At 30.7% G+C, this 23,971-nt stretch overlaps 5 protein-coding genes across 9 annotated transcripts; 2 read left to right on the top strand and 3 right to left on the bottom strand.

The window, feature by feature from the left end:
* Nucleotides 1–178: 178 nt before the first annotated feature.
* On the top strand, nucleotides 179–12,462 carry LOC119607233 (RNA helicase aquarius). The gene is made up of 10 exons (XM_037961076.1): nucleotides 179–386; nucleotides 454–919; nucleotides 986–1,332; nucleotides 8,286–9,111; nucleotides 9,167–9,375; nucleotides 9,435–9,626; nucleotides 9,681–9,943; nucleotides 10,219–11,434; nucleotides 11,505–11,873; nucleotides 11,940–12,462. The coding sequence occupies exons 1-10, from the start codon at nucleotides 273–275 to the stop codon at nucleotides 12,384–12,386; spliced, it is 4,449 nt and encodes a 1,482-aa protein (XP_037817004.1). The 5' UTR covers nucleotides 179–272; the 3' UTR covers nucleotides 12,387–12,462.
* On the bottom strand, nucleotides 1,800–5,518 carry LOC119607235 (probable G-protein coupled receptor Mth-like 5). 2 transcript variants are annotated; one of them, XM_037961077.1, is made up of 7 exons: nucleotides 5,098–5,518; nucleotides 4,714–4,970; nucleotides 4,306–4,430; nucleotides 4,059–4,226; nucleotides 3,756–3,940; nucleotides 2,512–3,012; nucleotides 1,800–2,443 (listed from the first exon to the last, which is right to left on the bottom strand). In XM_037961077.1, the coding sequence occupies exons 2-7, from the start codon at nucleotides 4,898–4,900 to the stop codon at nucleotides 2,185–2,187; spliced, it is 1,425 nt and encodes a 474-aa protein (XP_037817005.1). In that variant the 5' UTR covers nucleotides 4,901–4,970; nucleotides 5,098–5,518; the 3' UTR covers nucleotides 1,800–2,184. The 2 variants fall into 2 exon arrangements, with proteins under 2 accessions (XP_037817005.1, XP_037817006.1); XM_037961078.1 differs by having other exon boundaries at nucleotides 4,714–5,504.
* LOC119607236 (putative inner dynein arm light chain, axonemal) lies at nucleotides 12,387–13,472 on the bottom strand. Its single transcript, XM_037961079.1, has 3 exons — nucleotides 13,221–13,472; nucleotides 12,905–13,160; nucleotides 12,387–12,844 (listed from the first exon to the last, which is right to left on the bottom strand). Exons 1-3 carry the CDS (start codon nucleotides 13,332–13,334, stop codon nucleotides 12,465–12,467), a joined length of 750 nt encoding a protein of 249 aa, XP_037817007.1. The 5' UTR covers nucleotides 13,335–13,472; the 3' UTR covers nucleotides 12,387–12,464.
* Nucleotides 13,473–14,409: 937 nt separating this feature from the next.
* Nucleotides 14,410–18,192, top strand: LOC119607252 (sphingomyelin phosphodiesterase 4). Of its 2 annotated transcripts, none has more exons than XM_037961102.1 (10): nucleotides 14,410–14,624; nucleotides 14,735–15,034; nucleotides 15,095–15,613; nucleotides 15,729–15,991; nucleotides 16,062–16,221; nucleotides 16,279–16,385; nucleotides 16,443–16,758; nucleotides 16,823–17,074; nucleotides 17,688–17,796; nucleotides 17,877–18,192. In XM_037961102.1, exons 1-10 carry the CDS (start codon nucleotides 14,598–14,600, stop codon nucleotides 18,071–18,073), a joined length of 2,250 nt encoding a protein of 749 aa, XP_037817030.1. In that variant the 5' UTR covers nucleotides 14,410–14,597; the 3' UTR covers nucleotides 18,074–18,192. The 2 variants fall into 2 exon arrangements, with proteins under 2 accessions (XP_037817030.1, XP_037817029.1); XM_037961101.1 differs by having other exon boundaries at nucleotides 17,859–18,192.
* Nucleotides 18,193–18,222: 30 nt separating this feature from the next.
* Nucleotides 18,223–22,478, bottom strand: LOC119607240 (cytochrome P450 315a1, mitochondrial). 3 transcript variants are annotated; one of them, XM_037961086.1, is made up of 9 exons: nucleotides 22,440–22,458; nucleotides 22,215–22,326; nucleotides 21,756–22,040; nucleotides 20,157–20,366; nucleotides 19,872–20,071; nucleotides 19,454–19,797; nucleotides 18,696–18,911; nucleotides 18,418–18,633; nucleotides 18,223–18,355 (listed from the first exon to the last, which is right to left on the bottom strand). In XM_037961086.1, the coding sequence occupies exons 3-9, from the start codon at nucleotides 21,974–21,976 to the stop codon at nucleotides 18,239–18,241; spliced, it is 1,524 nt and encodes a 507-aa protein (XP_037817014.1). In that variant the 5' UTR covers nucleotides 21,977–22,040; nucleotides 22,215–22,326; nucleotides 22,440–22,458; the 3' UTR covers nucleotides 18,223–18,238. The 3 variants fall into 3 exon arrangements, with proteins under 3 accessions (XP_037817014.1, XP_037817015.1, XP_037817013.1); XM_037961087.1 differs by lacking the exon at nucleotides 22,215–22,326 and having other exon boundaries at nucleotides 22,443–22,478; XM_037961085.1 differs by having other exon boundaries at nucleotides 21,756–22,326; nucleotides 22,440–22,471.
* Between the last annotated feature and the right edge of the window lie 1,493 nt (nucleotides 22,479–23,971).

Genomic DNA, 23,971 nt, shown 5'->3' with positions numbered 1-23,971 from the left:
AAACCAAAAAAGAATATGGGAATTATAAAGTATTTTACTACTTACTGCATGATTTTTGTTGAGTTGGCGGCGTTGCCGGATTTAATGTGTTGCCATAATCAATTAAAAAGGTAAACAAACATATATTCGAAGCACCCTGTTAACAAAATATTATAACAACCCTGACTTAATTTGACATGCCGCTTTTCTGTTTACATTTTTTGCTGCTGCCAGAGAAATCGTGTTAAAATAATTTTTAGTTTTGTTTAATTTTTTATAAAAAATCTGTAAAAATGAAGCTAAAAAATGTTAATAAAAGCAAGACAGAACGACAAGGCGTGGATGCCAAAACACAAAAAGCAGCACAAATGACCGTATCACAATTGAGTGCAGATGTTATCTGGGAGGTATGACGATTCAATGAGAAACCAAAATAAACGTTTACTTATTTCCAACTAATATGTATTTTCACAGATTGCTTCAAAATATTGGTCTCCGGAAACAGAAGGCTCTCATGAAGCTTACGATGCCCAACTTGTGGATGATATCTATTTAAAAGAAATAGTGGAACATAAAAATCCCACCCGGCGTATTGTTATGCTGGAGTTTAGTCAATATTTTGAGAAATATCTATGGCCCAATTATAAACGTTCCACTGCCTCACATGCCCACTTGATGTCTATAGTTTTTATGGTAAATGAAAAGTTTCGAGAACGCGTAGAAGTATGGTCAACATTTGAGCAGCGTGCCGAAGAATTTGCAGGATTTTTTCGTCATGTTTTGGAATTGTGTTTGAATGAGGACAGTAAGACACAATTAAGAGAGAAAACTGCTTTGGTGGTATTTCTTAATCATTGTTTTAATAGCATGGAAATCGAATTGTGCCGCAATCAAATTAGACGTTTGGTATCCTTATCCATGTGGTCATGTTTGCAGCCAAGTAAGAAAAATCTTGCAAAATATTGTTTATTATTTATATTCAAATTTTTTTTGTTATATTTTTTAGAACGTTTGGAGCAGGAGCTACGCTCTATACCCGAATGGCGCAGAGTTTGGAAAAAGTTACAGAAAAAGGAAAAGAACGAAAAGAATCCGGATGTAGAATGGGAAAGACATTTTCTGCAAAATCTTATCATACAATTTTTAGATGTTTTGGAGCATTTACCTTTGGAGGGTCCTGTAGATTCGCATACGATCTTGTATTGTGAACGCTTCTTGGAATTAATGATTGATTTGGAGGCTTTACTGCCTACAAGACGTTTTTTCAATACTGTCTTGGATGATTCTCATTTATTGGTTCGTGCTCAAATAAGCAATTTGGTTCAGAGACCAGAGGGGAAATTATTTGGTCAGGTGAGTGAGTTCATTTTTCAAATCTTTTAAATGTTTGTGATTGTCAGAGAAATTCTGCAGTTTTTATGAAATTTGTGATACTTTCCTGTGTTTAATAAATATAATTTCGTGTTTAAGAACGAATTTAAATTAAAATATACATCTAAAAGCTTTTTAAACTAAAATTATATCTTTATATATCCTCAAGATTTAGAGATTTGTTTCACCATTTTTAGGATTTTTTCGAAAATAAGTTGGAATTTTTAAAATTTATTATGAATCCATTTTGGAATTCTTCAACATTTTTACGAAATTTTAAAACTTAATTATTTTTGAAAAAATCCATAATGATTCAATTCAATTTTATGAAATTCCAAAACTTAATTATTTTTATAAAATCCATAATGATTCAATTTCAACCAGTCCTCAGTAAGCTTCGCCGTTGATCCAGAGTGATTCTACAAATTTATTTCAACTTCGAAATTTTATTGTTCTTTTGTTAAAACCTTAACATCAATTAAGTACACTTTATTTTATTATCATCTTGACTTCAATTAAAATTACATTTTCATACATTCAATGTATAAATTATTCGATAAATTTGTTTTAATACAATAAATGCCTAATATTTAGGTGAGTCAGTTAAAATATCCCTTTAAATATAAAATATTTGCTAAATATAAAAAATAAGAAAATTTATAAAAATCATAAAGAAAACCTAAATAGAGAGCAGCGCGAGCATTGGAATTATTTTACGAGTTGTACTTCTTTTGTAAAACTTAATACTAACGTTTAGTTGCCATTATATTTTCAATATAAATTCAAAGTGTAAAATAAAATAAAAAAAATCAGTTCATACTTTTGTCCTAAAAACTAATAATCATTGCAGTTCATATAATGCATTTCATCGCCCCAATCATTTGTTGAAGGCGGCTCATTATAACAGCAAGATTTTTTGAGCAGAAACGTAACATGTTTCTGTCGCAAAACACAAATGTACAGCAGTAGGGGAGATTGTATGGCATTAACAATAATGTGGGCATATAAAAGACCTTCGAATTTTAACCAAGATAAACATAAAAACAGCCAGCTGATAGACATAATCAAAAGCATTAACGAAAACATAATGAAACTGTAAAGAAATGGATTACATTAAATCAATATGATTTATTTATATTAATTTAATATTTAATTACTCACTTGGCCTTTAATTTATGCTGTATGCGTCCGTAAACATTACGCCGGTTTATTAACTTCAATGTGGTTACATAGAAAAATATATCCACCAATATAGTACAGGCTATGGGAGCAAAGAATATAGCTATACCCAACCAACCCATGGTTTCTTGTTCGGCCACCACATTTTGTTTTTTATAGGTGTCAGCATCTAAAAAGAAATGTGCAAATACTGCCATGCCCGCCATAAACGCCGTAGAACCCCAAGCATATACTGAATAATAACAATATTTCCTAGCATCTGTTACTCTGAGAAAAACATTACGCGAACGAAATGTTTTCCAGATGTAATAGCCAAAACTATTAAGCCAGAAGAAGGCTGCCAATATGCTGAAGTATAGAATAATATCGGCCACTATAAATGAAACATGATTGGTAAATTCCGTAAAAATGCGCACTAGATCGGCCACCTGGGCTACCATCAGGCAAACGGCAATTGTGGTGATTATATTGCCCACTAGATCTCTGTAAAAGGAAAAGTAAAGTAAGCAAAAAAAAATGTATACTAGATAGATAGATAGATAGATAGATAGATAGATAGATAGATAGATAGATAGATAGATAGATAGATAGATAGATAGATAGATAGAAAGATAGATAGATAGATAGATAGATAGATAGATGGATAGATAGATAGATAGATAGATAGATAGATAGATAGATAGATAGATAGATAGATAGATAGATAGATAGATAGATAGGTAGATATATAGATAGATAGATGTGAATTCCGATATTTTCTTAAGAAAATTTCCAAATCGGTCAAATCATTAATATTTTGATATATTTTTCCAACGAAAAATTATCGATAATTCTAAGATTTTTTTCTGGAGATTTTAAAATTATCAAACATTTGAAAAATATTTATAAAAATTATGGAAAATGAACGATAACTTGAAAATTTTTCAAAGAAAGTTAAACATTTTTTATAATTTAACATTTTTCTAAAGAAAAGGTATAAATTTTCGATAATTTGAATATTTTTCTAAAGAAAATTAAAAATTGTCGATTACACGTTTTGAAAATAATTGATAACTATAAAAATTTCAAAATAAGAGACCAAATTTTTAATAAATCGAAAAGTTGGCAAATTTATGAAAATATCTGTATGAAATAAGGAAAATTTTAGAAATAATTGATAATTTAAAGAAAATTCTCAAATTATTAATAGTCAACATATCTTATCATATAAAATTTCCATAACTCACCTCAAAGTCGGCAATATAAAATAAACTATCGCTATAATCAGCAATACTACCAGCGCTATAACATGAAAAATGGGATTTAAGATTTTACGCATCAAAAAACTTGAGTCGGTCCATTTGATTTCTTTTTTAGCTAAACAAATATTAGCAAATAACACTTGTCGTTGATCACCGTTCGTAGAAATGGCCTAGAATTTAAATAGAAATACAAATATTTTAAACATTTATCACTTAATTAAGCTAAACTTGATACAACTAATCTATCTAATTAGTCATCATTTATAACATATGTACGTAGGTACTTACTCTATCTATACAATATTGATCACGTCCATAATCATAAAAATAAGGTTTAGATTCTTCAGCCAACTCTTCGTCGCCATAGTCATTCATAGAAGGATCCGAGGCTTCGTCGGCGGTATTGGTATAGTGGCGCAATTTACCATCATCTAATAAAACCAGTTTATCGGCACTCTAGTGTTAAAAGAAAAGCAAAAAAAAAAACAATTATTTTAGTAACCAAACATACATACAATATTAAATAACTATTTACCCCTTGATAATGATAAATGGGCCAAGTTTGCATTGAGCCACAAGCGGGTAAACCAATAACAAATTTGAATTTTACCGGCATATTATGTTCCCCATTGTAGCTGGTAAACATGGGTTGAAAGTATTCTGCAACAAAAGAGACAACAGAAAAAAATATTAAACATTTTATGTTTGTTTCGCAAAGTCGTGTGTAATCTAAAACTTGGCGCTATATTTGTTCGTTCAATGTTTGCATGTTTCATTTATTTATGTTTTACTTCAATTATTTTCGGTTTGCCACATTTATTTTTAATTTTTTTGTTTTATTACATATTTCTTTTTCCCCTCCCCTTCTTCACTTATTTTGACGCGTCGTCTTGTTGAAATGTACATATGTTTGTATGTATGTTTATAGGTACACACCACTTACCACTTTCATTCACCTGGCTGCATACCGAATCTATACGTATTTCGAATTTTTCACAACATTTATTCACCCAAACTACATCCTCATCAATATGATTTTCCTCTTGTAAATTTGCTCCAATTGTGGCAGTCTGCTGATGTAGTAATATGCAAAATGTATAGATTAACCATTTTATGGATATTTTGGCCATGCTGTTTTTAACTTGGTTATTAACTAGAAATAACTGCTGCTGTTCCACTGACTAACTGGCTAAATAACATCTGTAATGTTTTAAAACAAACCACACAAAATATCTATTAAATACGTCATCGTCATGCAATACAAAACTCAAGATCAGAGTTTCTCACTCTCTCGCTCTTCTGATCATTTAATTTCCTTAAAACTCACTCATTTAATTGCTCTCTTTATCGGTTCTTATTTCTCTTTTGAGTTTGTGTGATAGTATTGCTCAACTTTGAACACTCAATCATTTGCCGACACAATCTTAAATATTTTTGTTTTACTTTTTTCAAAACCAATACTTAAACATTGACGCTGCATTAATCTTTTGTTTAAATTTATTGTAGGCTGTATTACAGAAATTTACAATAATTTTTTTGTTGCTCTTGTTAAATTTAAGTTATTTACAATTTCCTTTATTATATTGTATTCTTTTGTTTATTTATAATTAGTTAACAATAACATTATACTTTTGTATACAATCAATGTTATTATGTTGATTTTTTTTTTTAATTCTGTACTAAATATTTTCGTATCCTCTAGTTGTTCACATTTTATTTCCATCCAATTCGAAAGTCAGCTACTCACTGTTATTTTGACTTTAACATTTTTAACTTCTTGCTTTGAGTTTCCATTTGGAGACATAATGTTGTTTGTTATTCTCTTAAAATACTCTATACATTTAGGTGTTGGCAATTTAGCGGTTTTTAGCTTAATATATATGACATACTTCTTCTGTATTTCGTTTTGTCACCCTTACTCTGAAAAAATTCCAGATAAAATTTATTGCTTAATAAAGGTGATCTTTTAAGTACTGACAGGATTATTTAAAGGACACTGTGGTCAGATACCACACGAATTTATTTCGAGATTAGATCACTGAGCATAGTTTGTTATTGTTATTGATTACCATCCTGTTGATCAATGTATCTCGGTTGTACCCAAGGGACTTCTTACTCTCTTACCAGATTGAACTATATAAAATTTTAATAATTGATCTAAACTTTAAAAGGGATTTATAACGGATCTTATTGGATAATTTTTAGGGGTTTTCATTAAGAACAAATGTCATAAGCGCTGAAGTTCTTAATGTAACCCCAAAGTAAAAAGTCTAAAGAGGTTAAGTGTTATGTTCGTTCATCTCATGTCAAAAACAATGTCCTACTTATTGGACAACCATTCCATACCCTTACATCTAGGGGAGATAATTTGGCGAGGGTTGTCAGCACATTGAAACTATCTTTTCGAAGCTTTCAAGTACTTTGCAGAAAAAAAATCACCAAAAACCCTATTTTTCACTAAAACCCGATTTTTGCACTAAAATTTTGTTTTTTTTTTTAGTATAAAGTCGATTTTTTTGCTAATTCATCAGATCCGAGGCCGCTATCGTCGCTGTTATACGCTCCTTTTCATGGAAAAAGTTAGTGGAAAAACACTATATAGCGATCTATGAAAGTAACTATCGTCCAATGTTAAAAAAACTCAGTTTCTTGAACATAATCCCTAAGAATTTTCCAATCGGTATTCTGAAATAACATAGCTCCCCAGATAATTGGATCTAATTTCGACAAAAACTTGGTAATAAAAAAGAAAGTACTCCAGAGCTTCACTGTCTTCTTCGCTTGCTCTACATTCGTCTGAATCCGTTCGTCCAATTTTGTATAGTTGTGCCCATAATCTCTGAGGCCTCTTGACCCACCTTTTCATTATTCCAAAAGTCCATATCGGATTCCCTCATTGATATTTAATGGGGGACCAGTGCCTTAAAGGTTCCAACAAATTATAATTCTGGTTTGCGATCTTGCACGTCTGATGTTTGTCCAGTATAGATTGATCACGTGTCCCATAGCATTTGGTCAATTCGCTTAAAGATGAGAAAAATAGCTAATCTCTAGTATTCAGTAGTAGTGATTGTCCAAATATAGATCATGCAATGAAAAAATAAAGCTAGCTTGAACTGATAGATCATTTATTTTGGTAGTACATTAATTTGACAGCCAGTGTGATAATTTGTTCCTTCTCAAAATAATTGGGGCTAAGAAATAGATCTCAAAGCATTTACAATTTATGGTGACTTTTGGGAAATTCTTAGTGAACTCAAAACTTATTTGAAATATTGTGTACTTTACAAATATAATTTTAGCGTTATTTTATACTCGACACTATAGACCACACTTTTTTCTCATTCCTGTTATTGTATGTCTGCATTTTTGTGTAATGTTAGCCCGTTCTCTCTACCTCTCTCTCTTATCAAGTTAATTTAGCTCTATTTTTTCAGTATCTTGTACTCAATTTTAAAATATAGTTAATTATTGTCAAGTCTGGCTTTGTAATGTGTGCGTGCGTACACTATACTCTTGTGTACCATCGTATCAAAATTCCGTAATTAAATAGTACGGAAATAAATAATTTATAGTAATAGACTTGCACATTTCTATACAACAAACAATCTGTGTAATGTACAGAGTGTTTTTTTATTAAAAACAATGACCCCAGAGACCTAGTAGAGACCGGCATGTGTTTCAAAGATTTTGCAACAATAACTCAAAAAATAAATGTATTTAGTATGTAATATAGAGAGAACATTTCTTAATTGTTATGGGAAAATATTAAATGCCGGCATATTTCGTATTCCAATAATCTAAATTTACCTTTGCCCATGTGTATTTTACACCTTTTTTGGTTTTGTTTTCATTAATCCATAGAATTTGCTGTTCAAGAAGTAGTTACTACTACTTTTTGTTGTCATGGAGTTTTTCGTATTTTTTAATATTTTCATTCCAATATTATGTGTTTGTTTTTACTTTGGAACTTTTCTTCTATCCATAAAAGTAGATGTACGATATTTACAGGATTCCATTTGTATGTCTGTTTGTTTGTGGTTTGCGTGTTTAATATTCCTTTTATGTCAAATACCATATAGGTATGTAAGGAGATTTGTAAATGTATGTTCTTGAAACGAACAGTGTGATATAAAAGTAAATACCTATATAAATTTTCGTAAAAGCTTTAATTTTGTAAAGTAAGAACTTAGGGTTTTAATCGTGGAAATAAACACAATTAAAGAATAAATTTTTAATCGACATAACCCCATGCTAAGCTAGATAGATGCATTATCAGAACCTGTGGTTATAGTTTACCGGTAGATATTCCGGTCGATATGTATGCTCAAGTCGTGACATTTGAACAATATAGTATTCAATGACTTCTCAAAATGCGTCGCTCTTAATGACAACCCCTTTAGTTGAAAATCGGAACAGCTTGTCTTTATTGTTTTCTAAAGTGTTAAATCCCTAACAAAAATGTAAACAACCTAAAATTAAAACTTCCTTTTGTATAATATTCTTCCTTCCTAGCTATTGGATATGTTAAAATTCTATTCACGTTTCGAAATCAATGATGTGACCGGAGACTCCTTAACCGATCATGATATGACACAAATCCATTATAAGAAAATCACCTCCCTACAAAGAGCCGCCTTTTCTAAATTTCCCGATTTAAGATTATTCGCTCTATCCAATGTGGCCAGCATAGATTCACGTGATTCTTTGGAAAAACATTTTGGTAGCTTAAATGAAAAGGCGCTCAAAGAAATAGCATCATTCTTAAATCTAGTCCCTGATGAATTGCAACCACCTTTTCAATGGCATCGTTTGGATGAGGACTTCCTAAAAGAATTGCTAATAACAAGACATGAAAAACGTTGTTCTCAATTGGATGCTCTCAATGAAATGCCTCTATATCCTACCGAAGATATAATCTGGGATGAGAATATAGTACCATCAGAATATTTTACAGGAGATGGTTGTTTGGCTTTGCCAAAATTGAATTTACAATTTTTAACTTTACACGATTATTTGTTGAGGAATTTCAATCTGTTTCGCTTGGAATCCACATATGAAATTCGTCAAGATATTGAGGACGCGGTGAGTCGTATGTTACCTTGGCAATCGGAAGATGGTGATGTAGTGTTTGGTGGTTGGGCTCGTATGGCTTTGCCTATAGCCTCTTTTGCTGTTGTGGAGGTGGCTAAACCTCACATTGGAGAAAAGAAACCTTCTAGAGTGCGTGCAGATATTGGTGTAACCTTATCGGTACGCAAGGAGATTAAGGATGAATGGGAAAATCTACGCAAACATGATGTTTGTTTTTTGATAACAGTTAAGCCTACAAAACCTTACGGTAAGCGGACTTTAGCAATATGTTTGAGTATATTATTTTAAAATCTTAACTTTAGGTACAAAATACAATCCACGTGAGCCATTTATTCCACAAGTGGGTTTAGTTTATGTACGTGGCTGTGAAGTAGAAGGTATGTTGGATGCTAATGGTCGAGTTATAGAAGATGGTCCCGATCCAAGACCTCAACTACCTGGTGAACAAAGAACTTATCGCGTTTGGTTGGATTGTAATCAATATCGCTTGGATATGGATTCCTTACAAGAGGTGAATTGGAAATATTTATATATTGAGGGATTTGAAATAAATTTTTTTGTTTTCCAAAGGGAGGAGATGACGTTTATGAAAGCTTTAACATTATAATGAGACGTAAACCTAAGGAAAATAATTTCAAGGCGGTTTTAGAAACCATCAGACATTTAATGAACACTGAATGTGTGGTACCCGCCTGGTTGCATGATATTTTATTGGGCTATGGTGATCCTAGTGCTGCTCACTATTCCAAAATGCCAAATCAAGTAAGAAGAAAGAAAAATTTTAATTATTTAGTGAGTGATCATTGGTATTTCTAGGAACGTAATTTGGATTTCAATGATACTTTTCTTTCGTATCAACATATTATCGAAAGTTTTCCTGATTATGAAATTAAATGTGATGTTGCTGAGGAACAACGTAGTGCCCCCTTTCGTTTGATATTTGAAGATGTGGCGGAGAAAAAGGACGAATCGGAAGAAGCATCTGAAGATAAGGAGGAGCAACAGCTTAGCAAATCGATTGTGGTACAACCATATAAATTTGAGAATCGTGGTCCCTATTTGGGTAACAAACCCAAGCAGTAAGTAGAACGTTGTTATAAAATCCCTGCCCTAGGCAGGAATCGATCACGAGTTTCAAATCAACAAGAGGAAAACGAAGCAGATAGTGCTAAGAGATAGTTTAATAAAGCAAAACAATGTAATGATGCCACACTGAAAAATCTCGTATACTTTGATCTAATTTGTAAAATTTTCTTGTCCTATGTAGGATTTGAACTCGAGCCTAAAATAATTTATTAATTTAATAGTAGAACTCTTATAATTTGAATGACAATTTTAAATTTCCATTTTACAGAAACTCCATACGCTTTACTCCTACCCAAGTTGAAGCTATACGTGCTGGTATGCAACCTGGTTTGACCGTGGTTGTAGGTCCTCCTGGTACTGGTAAAACCGATGTAGCAGTTCAAATCATTTCCAATATCTATCACAATCATCCCAATCAACGTACATTAATTGTAACACATTCCAATCAGGCGCTTAATCAACTTTTTGAAAAGATTATGGCCTTGGATATCGACGAAAGACATTTATTGCGTTTGGGTCATGGTGAAGAGGCCTTGGAGACCGAAAAAGATTTCAGTCGTTATGGTCGCGTTAATTATGTTTTAGCTAAACGTATAGATTTATTGCAGCAAGTGCAAAAACTCCAAGAATCTTTAGGAGTGAGAGGTGATAATGCCTACACTTGTGAAACAGCGGGATATTTCTATCTCTACAATGTTATGGCCAGATGGGAGAAATTTCAAACACAAGCGGCAGCCGCGGAGAAAAGCGGAGATGCCAGTGTTTGGCGTAAATTGTTTGAACAAGAATTTCCCTTTAATAAATTCTTTGATGATGCTCCTCAACCTTTATTTAAGGGTGAAAGTTATGAGGATTATATGAATATTGCCAAATCCTGTTTTCGTTATATTTCACATATATTCACTGAACTAGAGGAATTTAGAGCGTTTGAACTTTTGCGCACTGGATTGGATCGTTCCAAGTATCTTTTGGTCAAGGAGGCTAAGATAATAGCCATGACTTGTACTCATGCTGCTTTAAAACGCAAAGAATTAGTAAATCTAGGTTTTCGTTATGATAATATCCTTATGGAAGAATCTGCACAAATTCTAGAAATAGAAACATTTATACCTCTGCTGTTGCAAAATCCTATGGATGGTTTTAATCGTCTCAAACGTTGGATTATGATAGGAGATCATCATCAATTGCCACCGGTGATTAAAAATATGGCCTTCCAAAAGTACTCTAATATGGAACAGAGTCTATTCACTAGGCTAGTGCGTTTGGGTGTACCCACAGTTGATTTGGATGGTCAGGGTCGTGCTAGATCTAGTATTTGTTCTTTATACAAATGGCGCTATAAGAAATTGGATGATTTGCAGCATATTTTAGAAACTCAAGAATATCGTCGAGCAAATGCTGGTTTACTTCATGACTATCAACTGATAAATGTGGACGACTTTAATGGAGTGGGAGAAACGGAACCTAATCCCTACTTTTATCAGGTTTGTAGGCAAAACATAAAAATAAATGAAAACTTTTTTAATCGAATGATTTTCGAATGCTTTGCTACAGAATTTGGCTGAAGCGGAATACATAGTGGCTGTTTATATGTATATGAGACTTATTGGTTATCCGGCGGAGAAAATCTCTATTTTAACTACCTATAATGGTCAGAAACATTTGATTAGAGATGTCATTAATGGTAGGTGCGGCAGTAATCCCTTAATTGGTTGGCCTCACAAAATCACCACGGTGGACAAATACCAGGGTCAACAAAATGATTACATATTGATATCGTTGGTGCGCACAAAAGCCGTAGGTCATATTAGAGATGTCAGACGTTTGGTGGTGGCCATGAGTCGTGCCCGTTTAGGTTTATACATCTTTGGCAGAGTAGGATTATTTAAAAACTGTTTAGAATTACAGCAAACATTTAAACTGGTAAGTAGGGAGAATTTTTTGAGTTCAGAAAGTATTTTAAGATTTTATTTTATTTTTTTTTTGCAGCTAACAATGCGTCCCCAAAAACTACAGCTGGTAGAAAACGAATCATATCCCACAACACGCATGACCAATGATAATCCCGAAGAGAAAATTATTACTATTAATAATATGACACAAATGACGCAATATGTTTATGAAATGTATATGAAAAAAATGGAAACTATAAAAGATCAACTACCCAATAATGCAGAAACAGAGATCTACAAAGAGTTGCCAAAAGAAGATGAACCTATGGAGGAAACAGCTGCAGAAATCGAATACGAAATTATAGAAAAACAACCACCCACTAAACGTGCACAAAAAGAAAATACTGCGAAAAAGGCGGAACCAAAAGTATTTAAACCTACACCTATTGTAAATGAAATTTCTGAGGAAATTGAAGAGTCTAATGAAGACAACACAGAAGAACCTGAGCAGCAAGCGGAAACAAGTACAGAAGCAAAAGAATAATCACTATTTTTTAATATATTTTTATGATTTTCTAAGAAATTAAAATAAAAACTTATAAAAGTCAATGATAAAATAAACTTATTTTTTGGGCGCAGTTATTCCCTCCAACTGGGCCTTTAGTTGTGTATTGGTTTTCTTTAGGAAAGCAATTTCCTCTTGATATTTTTTCTCTTCTGAAGCACGCAATTCTGCATTGCGCCGCTCAGCCTGTTCATTTTTCAACTTCATATCACTGATAATTTCCTCCAAGGCTTCCTTATCCGCTTCCAAGGTTTTAACTAGATCTCTTAACATTTCCTTTTCCTCGTGGGCCTGTAAAGCTTTACGCATACCAAAAGCCACCGAGCTGCAATACAAAGTTTCATAGGCCTCCATGGACATGGCAATTTCATCACGTATGCGCAAAAGTAATAAACCTCTTTCGGAACAGTTAATGGTAACTTGGCGTATGATTTCATCTAAAAGAAAAATGTTACATAAATAATATTTAAAAATGTGTGTCCTTAAAAAAAACTTGCCAAAACATTGTGAATATAATTCTCGACGTATGGGACATATGCCTGTCTCCCGAGCTTGTGTTTGTTGCAGACGTGTATCCAACATTTCCTGCAGATTTATGACATCTTGCCTAGTAGCCGGTGTACTTGAAACAGTTTGTTGCCACAGTTGCCCTTCATCCTCCCAACAACGTGGTGGTAGTATAGAATTTAAAATTTCTTCTGTTTCCTTTTTGGTATCCAATAGAGCTCCTGCAGTTTGGGGTCGTTTGAGTTCCTAAATTAAAGTGAAATTTTTGAATTTGTATTTAATAAACATTTTCAGTATTTCTTTTACCAATTCTGCTGGTATGGTTTTCTTTTCAGCATGTTTAACCACTAGCACGGGATTATTGTAACGTACTAGAGTTTGAAATTGTCCCACAGTGGCTGCTTCAACTTCTACTTCCATGTTATTTTAATTAGTTTGCAGATTTTTCTAGATTAGTAAGTCTAATATTTAATAAATGAATAGTTTAGTTAAAATATATGAAGTTTATTCTTTTCGAAATTTTAGTTTCCGTTGGCAACCGGATAAATAAATATAACAGAAATACAGAGTTGTATTTTCCGAAAAATCAAACAGAAAGTATTAGGGTTTTCAAATCGAACCATCTATCACTTTTGGTTGAAAAGTCAAAGTCAGATATATATAGAACCCTAATAGGTAGTACATATTTCTATTTTATATTATTTAAGAACATTCTTTTTGAAATTTTCATAGTCAGCTTATTTTAACATCTAATTCAATATTTGTTTTCATTATTTTTTAATGTTTCAATTCTCATTTATTTTTACATGTTAATGTTTTTATTCCATAACATTCCCAAATTGTCAACTTCACGCACACAGAACAGGCATGGAAAATCACATTTATATTTGGTACTGAATACAAACTCTTGTCGCACAAAAACTCTAAGTACCATACAATGTTTTTAACAAATTTTATCAAAATAAATCAAATAAAATCCTTAATACGATTTGATTTATAAAAACTTTTAGAAAGCAAAAGTACTACAAAAGAACAATAGTACTCAATTTTCCATCCCTGCTACACACATTTGTTGAAGTCAAAGTAAATTAATAAAGTAGCGACACGAGTTGTTGTACAACAAACGTCTACAAAAACCACAGGCAATTTGTTTTTGTTCGAAATACTAACTTGTCAAAATTTGTTTACAAAAATGAACCAATAATTAATGGAAAATATGGCATTATTGTTGTACTTTCCAAAAATATGTTGTTATTTATATTAAAAGTCACAGAGTTTTCTTTATTTTTTAAAAATTAGAACATTTTTAAAAATATTATACACTTAAAATACACTTTTTCACATTAAATACAACAAATTACTCAGAAATTTGTACAAAAGCAAGCGTTAAAATGAAAACAAATATGGCAACATAAACATTTTTGACAAGTAAGTCCACAAATAGCAAGTTTAAAAAAAATAGTCAGCTGTTCAAATGAGTCTACTTTATAAATTTACTTTGGTTGAAGTCTTCAGTTTTTGTGAAATTTTTTTTTTTTATTTGTGTTTGTGTAAAGAAAACAAAAGAAAAAACTCAATTATTAAGAAAAAAACTATTGGAAAAGGAAACTTTTATTACAAAACCTTCACGTTTTAATTTATTAGTTTTATAGAATAAATTATTTATAAAGAATCCATCAAAATATGGCCTTGTATAATGAAAATATTGGCGTAAGTATTCGGCAGTGAAAAGAGCGGGAGCAGCAAGCAACAGAGAGTGCGAAATGAAAACAAAATAAATAATGCGGCTTTTTTATTGTTTGTTATTTTTATGCTATTAGAATCGTATCCTTGAACTGCTTAGTTTTCCTTTATTGGATCGATGTACAGAATTGAATATACTATTTGAAAGATGCAATTTACGAGAACTTCAAGAGATATTTCCTTCAATTGTACAATCTGTTTTTGGTATTGGCACCGGTGGCCTGGGTTGGGGCTTAAGGGCCACCACAAAGGAAAATTCGCCACAATGTTTTGACATGCTGCATAACTTTTTTGCCCCTATGGGACCAATGTTTCGTTTATGCTATCGTTTGTTAAATGAAGCCATCAAATTCGAATTGTCTTTAGAACAATTGCCGGTAAGTGGATGTGGCAGTAAGAAATCTATAAATTTTATAACTTTTTATGTAAATTTGCAGCACAAATTAGTTGAATTGTTGCAATCTGGGCAATACAACATGTTTTATGCCGACCTGATAAATGTCGATCCCTTAAGGCGACAAATCGCTTCCTTATCTCTCAATGCCTTCGACTATTATATATTACATTTTGTAATACACGCCACATATCCATTACACAAAATGTATCCGGCTGCCTTACAAGTACACAATGAACGCATGAAAACTGTGTATTTCTTTCTGACGGCGGAATATTTGTGCAATTTCCTGCCCAGTCGTCCCGATGCCATGGTTATGCCCTCAAATATATGTACCAGTGTTAAGGCACCACAACCCATGCCAGTGCAACAATTACAACCAAAAAAATCTCCTAAATATCTAAGAATACCCCAGTCGAATAATAGTTTGTATGGCAATAATATGTCACAAATGAATCAACGTAGTGTGGATTCATCGCCAAGGGCACATGCCTGGAGAACGGAATCGGTTTTGCATTTTTTCATAGACACATGGTTGCGTTATGATATCGATGAGGCGAGGGTAAGTTGTTTTATATTTTACATTTATTTCACATTATTGTCTAAACTATTTGCAGATCAATATGATCAAGTTTTTTATAATAATTTTATCAATGATAACACTGTTTTATATTTAGGATCTACCCAGTAGTGAATTTATACGTGTAGTGCGCATTTTGGTAAAACAAACACATTCCTTTGCCAATTCTGCCGCTTTAGATCAAACAGCAATGGCTTCTTTACGTAAAATAGCTCAACCCATGATGAAGCCACGCATTTATCCCTTCATCAAAAGCATTATTGGAAGATGGCCATTAGACAGTTCTTTGTCAGTGGTTTTGGAATTATGGCTAAGCTATATACAACCTTGGCGTTACAGGTTTGAATGGCAAAATAATGGGTAAATATTAAAAAAAAATTAAACAAATATATGGATATGAATTTATACCCCTTGTTTTATTTTCAAACAGTATGGCTAATATGGACGGTCCTATCAGCAGTAGATTTGATTCTTTTATAGCTGAAAATTTGGTCATTTACACTCAAATCTTTGTACACATATTACCACGTTTTGAAAGATTAGATTTTACTTCTTTTCCCAATGTCATTATGTTAAATCGTTTGGTTAAGGTAAGTCTTTAATGAAACAATAATAGCTTAAATTCAAAACCTTAACAATTATTTTAGGTTTTCAGTCAACCGGGTTTATCACAAAAACTGTATCAAGCTGAAAAATCATTTGCCGGCAGTTCAATATCCTTTGAATCACCACGCAAACACAGTACCTTATTGAAGTAAGTATTTAACCATTAAAACTAAATTTTTTAAAGAAATATAAATTCTACTTAAAGCTCTACTCCGGGTTCTTGTGATTGGACTGATAGTTTTTATCATGATGATGTCTACACACCCATGTTTGGTCCTGTCATACGCCAGGAAATAGAACAATTTATTAAAACCGTACATATCTCACGCATGTACATTTTACAAGAAATTCAAACTATACGTCGTGAACAAGTGGATCGTCGTAAGTCGTTGGGTTTCTTTAAGAAACTTTTTACTAGTTTATTTGAGGACAAATCTCCCGAAGAGTTAAAATTACAGGAAATTAATAAAATACCAGATTTTTTGTCGGTGGCTGTACGTTCATTGTGTCAAATGTTTGATGTAAGATTTTTTTATATACATAAATTTTAGTGGCGATTTTCATGTTTTTTATAAAAAATTTCAGGTTGATTTACCTAATATATCTATGGAACAATTGGATGTATCCGCCGGTGCCAGTTTTAATGACAATTTCAATTTCTCTATATATGACAATAGTGATTATCTAGATATTTCTCGTGTTTCGCCTAGACAAATGATGGACAATTTAGCTAATATTAAATCGTCCATAGATCCTGCTCTATTGCCTATACAAACATATGAAGTAAAGGTATTGGTGCGCATTTTACATCAAATTTGTTGTTGTATTAATGACAAGGTAAGTTTAATCACGTTTTTAAATTTGTAGGACAATCTGTGATTTTTAATAACAATATCTTTATACATATCTTCTTATTCTCATCATTAATTTTATAACATCGGTCTATAAAGGTTTAAATTCTAAGATAACCTTTCTATCAGAGCCTTTCTGTCTTATAAACCTTGAAATTGCCCAAAATAATCTGTAACGAGTTGGTCGCAGAACAAGTTCTCTATTATAATTTGATGAGTGATCAAGTTTTCAATAGAAATGTTTATTAATGATCAAGTTTAAAAATATCTGATCTATAAAAATTTCTTTTAAAATTTAATCGCTGATCCAATTTTCTATAGATATTTTATCACAAATCATTTTATAAATTTTTCGATAGAAATTTTGGTTCAATTGTTCAAGTTTTTTGTAACAATTTAATCTTTTTTTAATCTTTTATGTAAATTCGAGTGATGAAGCATTTTCCCAATCATTATTTTCATCAAAAAATATTTTTTTTTTTATTTTTGAATATCAATAATTAAATCATACAAACATCCCCAATTTGTGGTGAATAACTACTATAAACACAACTCTATAATTTGTTTTCTTCTCTTTCGTCCTTTGTCCTCTTCTAAAGTATGGCCAACAATTGCAAACTCTCTGGAATCGTACGGATATTGTTGGTAAACTATCACGTCAAATTTTATACGCTCCCATGACCGCACAATGGTTCGATAAACCAAGAGGTTAGTAACTCTTATTCATTTAAAATACTTTAGAATAACTTATGGCCTACACTAATGCACAGCTTCTTGTGATGTTTCAGGTGTAAGCGAATTGTGTGAACAACAAGTACCCGCTCGTCTATGTTTACGATTTTTAGCCTCTTATCGTTCGTTAGCTTTAATATTTTTAGCTCTTGCTATCGGTTACCTCTTCTGGGGCTCTTCGACATTTGGTTTAACAATCTTATTGTTTATAACCCTAATTTATGTATTTATTATGGCCCTAATATCATCGTAGTGTCTGCGTAACTTGTCCAAAGCAAAATATAATAATATTAACAATTATGAAATCTATTTTGTTAAGAAAAAATTATCAATAAAGAATTTATTTTTAACAATTAAACTAGAAAGTATAAATTAAATTTTGTTTAAAATTTGTTTTTATCACTAACTTTAGGTAAATTTAATCCCAGCGTTTGTTTATTAATAGTTTAATGGGTTGATTGGGAATGGTAACCAATCTTAAGATACTTTCTATGGGTGTGCTATTAAGACATTTTAAATGAAAAAGTTTGGCCATCTAAAAGAAAAAATATAATATTTATTTATAAGGTAATATAAAAGTATTTTTATTATAGTTACCTCGGCTACCATATATTGCATTTGATTAATGGCCAATTTGCGTCCAATACAAGAACGATTTCCAATGGCAAAAGGTAAAGTAGCATGAGCTTCATATACCGCTCTTAACTCACCAGTCTGTTCATTACGTAGCCAACGTTCTGGCATTACTTTTAAGGGTTCCGGGAAATGCTTGGCATCACGACCAGCCGTAAATAGTGACAGAAACACCAAGGACTAATACGGAAAATATTATTAATTGTATATAGAAAATTAACAGAAATTTTTTTGGAATTTACATTTTCTTTTAAGTGATATTTATTATCCAGCATACATTCCTGTGGTATGTATCGGCCAATAAATGGTGCTACCGGATAAAGACGTAGTGTTTCCTTTATTAGACCTCTTAGTAAGGGTGTATCATGGGTGTTGGTATTGTATTCTTCATACAGCTTCTCTTGTAATTTTTCATCTTGTGACAACAGGTATAAAGCCCAGGTAGTGGAATAGGCAGTCTGTTAAGCACATCAATTTAAAGATTTCATAAATGTTCTCTTTTTACAAAATAGAATATTTCTTTTCAGCTTTTTGACACTTGTTTTGACAAAACTTTTTACTTGATCACTGATCAATTTTTATAAAAAATAAATTATCTATAAAAATGGTGATCATTGAATAAATTTTCTATAAAATATTGATAAGTGATCAAGTTTTCTATTCAAATTTTATCAACGATCAAGTTTTCTTAAAAAAATGTTAATCAGTAAATAAATTTTTTCATAAAATATTGATCAATAAACTAAATTTGCATTAAAAGTTGATCAGTGATCAATTTTTTCTAAAAATAAATAGAAAAATCGATCAGTGATCTATTGAAATTGTTCAGAGATCAAGTTTTCTATAAAATATTGATCAATGATTAAGTTTTCTATTAAAAATTGTAGTGTTGATCAAGTTTTCTATAAAATATAGATAAGTGATCAAGTTTTTTTTTTTAATGTGGTCATTCATTCTATTATCTATTTTTAAAAATATTAAATTTAAACACTTTACTCACTGTATCTCCAGCTGCTATAACCAAATCCACAAATATACGTTTTATCATATCCAAAGGAACTTCAGCCTCTTGTAATTTTTCATAAAGACCACCAGGATAGGCTGAAGTGCGTTCCAGGAATAGATCAATTACACGATAGCCCTTGATTAAAACTTCTTCAACACTTTTTTCAAATTCACGCCATATTTTCATACCTAACATTTTGGCTAATTTGGGTGGGAAATTCATTAAAGGTGAACTGCTTTCGAATATTTTGTGAACAATATTTGAAAATTCATCGACAGCCTGTTGAATATCTAATATTTCCAAATCCGAAGTTTCGCCAAACATGACAGATATGATAACTTAAAATGCAAAATAAAAATATAAATTTACCTTGAACTCTATCATACATAAATGTAAAACTTAAAACACTCACCATCTATAGACCATCTGTATAACTGTTCTTCCAAATTTTCTATTATAAAACCTTTAGTTGGCTGACCTTCACATTTACGTAACCACTTTTGTATTAATCTATTACTCTGTTGTCTAACATGCCAATCCATCCAATCGAGATTACCATTGAGCAGTAAACGACTTAATATACGACGATTGTGAAACCATTCTTCACCATCCCTTTTAAAATTAAAGAAAAATAATAATATATTCGATTAATCTTAATGCTCGACATCAACTTAGTTTTTCAAATTTTAAAACCTACATAAAGAATAAACCTCTTTGACAATTGTTTTCTTTATTGTATAATACCCAAGCTTCTGGTAATGGATGCCGGGGATATGAACCCTCATGAATAAATACTGCACGCATTAGATTTGCAGATGACACAAATATACCCTCCTCTGTTCCACCCAAACGTTCACGAAATATATGCCCATACTCGGCATGACGTTTGTCAATGTAAAGATGTAGTCTGAAATTGAAATTTGATTTTTTTTAGAATTTTAAATAAAACAAATTAATTATTTATAAAGAACGAAAAGTGTACACAAATATTTAACTGAATGTCTTATTTAAAAAGTGGACATTTACGACTTATTTTATTTATCAAAAAAAAAAAAAAAACATGATCACTGATCAAATTTTCGGTAGAAAAATTTGTTACTGATTATCTTTAAAAAATCACTTGTATTTGATCAGTTTAAACAAAAAATTTGATGAACGATCATATCAGTCATAAATATCATTTGTAATCAGGTTTTCCAAATGATATGTTAAACAGTGATCAAGTTTTCTACAGACATTTTGATCAGTAATCAAGTTCTTTATACAACCGTATGATCAAGTTCTTTTTTATGAAAATTTAATCAATGATCAACTTTCCTATAAAAATATGATTAATAATAAGTTTTCTATGAAAATTTGATCAATGATTTTGATTTCTAAAAAAATTATCAATGATCAAGACTTTTATACAAAATGTATTATTAATTAAGTTTTCTATAAAAATATGATGAATGATTCAGTTTTCTATAAAAACATCAAGTTTTTCTATGAAAATTCATGTTATCTATAAAAATTTCAATAAAAATATGATCAGTGATCCAGTTTTCTATAAAAATATGATGTTTTTCTATAAAAATTTAATCAATGATCATGTTATCTATACAAATTTCTTCAATAAGCAAGTTTTCTATAAAAATTTGATAAACGATCATGTTTTCTATAAAAATTTCTTCAATGATCAAATTTTCTATAAAAGAAAATTTAATAATGATCTTGTTTTCTATAAGAATTTGATTTATAATCAAGTTTACTATAAAATTTGATGAATGTTTCAAGTTTTCTATAAAAATTTTATCAATGATTAAGTTTTCTATAAAAATGGGATTAAAGATCATTTTTGGATTAAAAGTTTTGATCAATGATTAAGTTTTTTATGAAAATTTGGTCAATGATCAAGTTTTTTTTTATGAAAATTTGATTAATGATCAAGTTTTCTATAAATATTTGAACAATGGTTTCTACAAAAATTTTATCAATGATTTCTATTAAAAATGTTATCAATGATCAAATTTTCTATAAAAATGGGATTAATGATTTTTGGATTAAAAATTTTTATCAATGATTAAGTTTTTTATGAAAATTTGGTCAATGATCAAGTTTTTTATGAAAATTTGATTAATGATCATTATTAGATCAATGGTCACGTTTTCTATAAAAATTTGATTAATGATGCAATTTTCTATTAAAATTGGATAAGTGATCAAGTTTTTATAAAAATAGTACAATTTTGATCTTGTTGTTATCACTTATCTACAATTAGTTTTCGATAGATTAGCTTTTAATATGTTTCACTTACTTTGGAGCTCCTCCTGCAGCTATTAAATCAAAAATGGTGCCAACCAAAGGCAAACCCTTAACTTTGGGTATGTAATTTCTGTTATTAGATTCATCTTTAAATTCACACAAATAGTGACTTTTAAAGCCGGTGTTATCAAAAAATGTGGTTAATTTTAAACATATAATTTTATAAAGATATTTTAACCAGAATGTCACATAATGATACATATTGATACTCATTTAAAAAAAAATTTTTCTTTAACACTTAACGCAACGTTTTATAATTTTTAAATTTTATTTATTGCTAAATCATCAAATTTCTTAATTAGTATTCTTAAAGGGTTTTAAAAGTAGTTTTTATATACATTTTTTTTAACTTTTTCTTAAAAAAATTCTTTGTAGTGGTTTAGTATTTCTTGAAAGAATAAATACGAATAGCTTCACTTTCAATGAAAGCAAAATGGGGATCTCTACGCACTTCTTTGTTGTTTCTAGTATAAAAAAAAAAACTAAATATAACACGATTAAATTGACCATCAAAGACGCGTTGTAAGAGTCGTGTACTTGATACTTTAACTGTTTAAAACAATCTGAAAAATAAAACAAAATATTTCAACATTCATATGGACAGTAAAATACTACTCCAGCAATAATATTTAAAAAAGAAGAAAAAAATGTAAATAAATGTATAAAAATTATATACAACAATTTGAATTTGTAATTCCTCGAATGTACGTCGAATTGATGACTGCTGTTGGGTACTGCTGAAGTATGTGGATTTCCATAACGACAAACATGTGTGTACGATATGAGAGTAATATGTGTGTGAGTGCAGAATGATTACAACTGAAGTTAAAAGTTGATGAGATTTGTCCAGAGTTGGAGGTATGTATTATATGCTAAATGTGTAGTATAATTTCTTTCCATTTCGTTTTTAGCATAACCTTTATAATGAAGTATTTTCAATTCTCCGCCAAAAATTAGGTGTACAGCGCTTCAACCTCATCACCAAGCTTAAACGAATAACAAGATTTATAAATTTCCTTGAATCATACAATTCATGTTCTAACATAATGTTCCCAATATCTGAAATGTGCCACAAGATTGCTGTTTAGCTCATGGAACATATTCTTCTTCTTCCTTAAAAGACTTTGATTTCAGCATATACTCAAAAAACTTATCAAAATATAATATGTATATCATCTAACAGATCAAATTAATGTCTTCCTCGCAAAAATTTAAAATCTTCAAACTTTTAAATTAATATGTACTAGTTTCTTTTCAGAGACACTGAGACTAGTTTTCTTTTTAGGGACAACTAATTTACCCAGAAAACCAATAAAAGGAAAAGAGAAAGCTTTTAAATGTAGCCCCAGAAGTTTTTGCTGAGCTCATGTTATATTAACATCTTCTTCAATCCTACATCCACAAGATCTCTTAGTGACAATCACAGAGAAATTCTTGAAAATTTGATCGGTGATCAATTTTGCACAAAAGTAAACAAGTTTTCTGTATAAATTTGATAAGTGATCAATTTCTTTACAGATATTTAATCAGTGAAGGAGTTTTATACAGAAATATGATCAATGATCAAGTTTTCTACAAAAATTTTAGGTGATCAAGTTTTTTTTAAAGATTTTAATCAACGATCAAGTTTTTTTTAATGAAATTTAATCAATGATCAAGTTTTCTAATGATATTTATTCAGTGATGAAGTTGGATGTAGAAATTTGATCAGTGATCAAGTTCTTTAAAAAAAAATTTACTCAGTGTTGGTGTTTTATATAGAAATTTGATCAATGATCAAGTTATATGCTGAAATAAGATCCGTGATCTGGTCTTCTATAGAAATTTATTCAGTGATCAAGACATTTGTTCAGCGATAAAGTTTTTTTTAAGAAATTTAATCAATGATTAGGTTTTCTAAAGATATTTACTCAGTAATGACGTTTCCTATAGTAAACTGATCAGTAAACTAATTTTTGTTCAGTGTTTGAGTTTTTTAAAAAAAATCCATCAGTGATGGAGTTTTCTTTAATTTCTTTTCAGTACTGAACTTTTCTTTACAAATTTGAACGAGTTTTCTATAGAAAATCTTTCACAAATTTATAATGAAATGTTGAACATTATCCATACGTATAGAAAATCCCCATAAAATATATAACTCAACGGATATCTCAACATGAGAAATATCTGCCTAAATACTGAAAAGATTGGGGTTGTTGAATCTTTACT

This window comes from Lucilia sericata, unplaced genomic scaffold (assembly GCF_015586225.1).
Source record: "Lucilia sericata isolate MDLA Ls3-8-SP2 unplaced genomic scaffold, ASM1558622v1 Contig000679F_arrow, whole genome shotgun sequence".
Lineage (NCBI taxonomy): Eukaryota > Metazoa > Arthropoda > Insecta > Diptera > Calliphoridae > Lucilia > Lucilia sericata.
The sequence above is the reverse complement of the archived record's forward strand: the minus strand, read 5'-3'. Positions and strand labels throughout refer to the sequence as shown.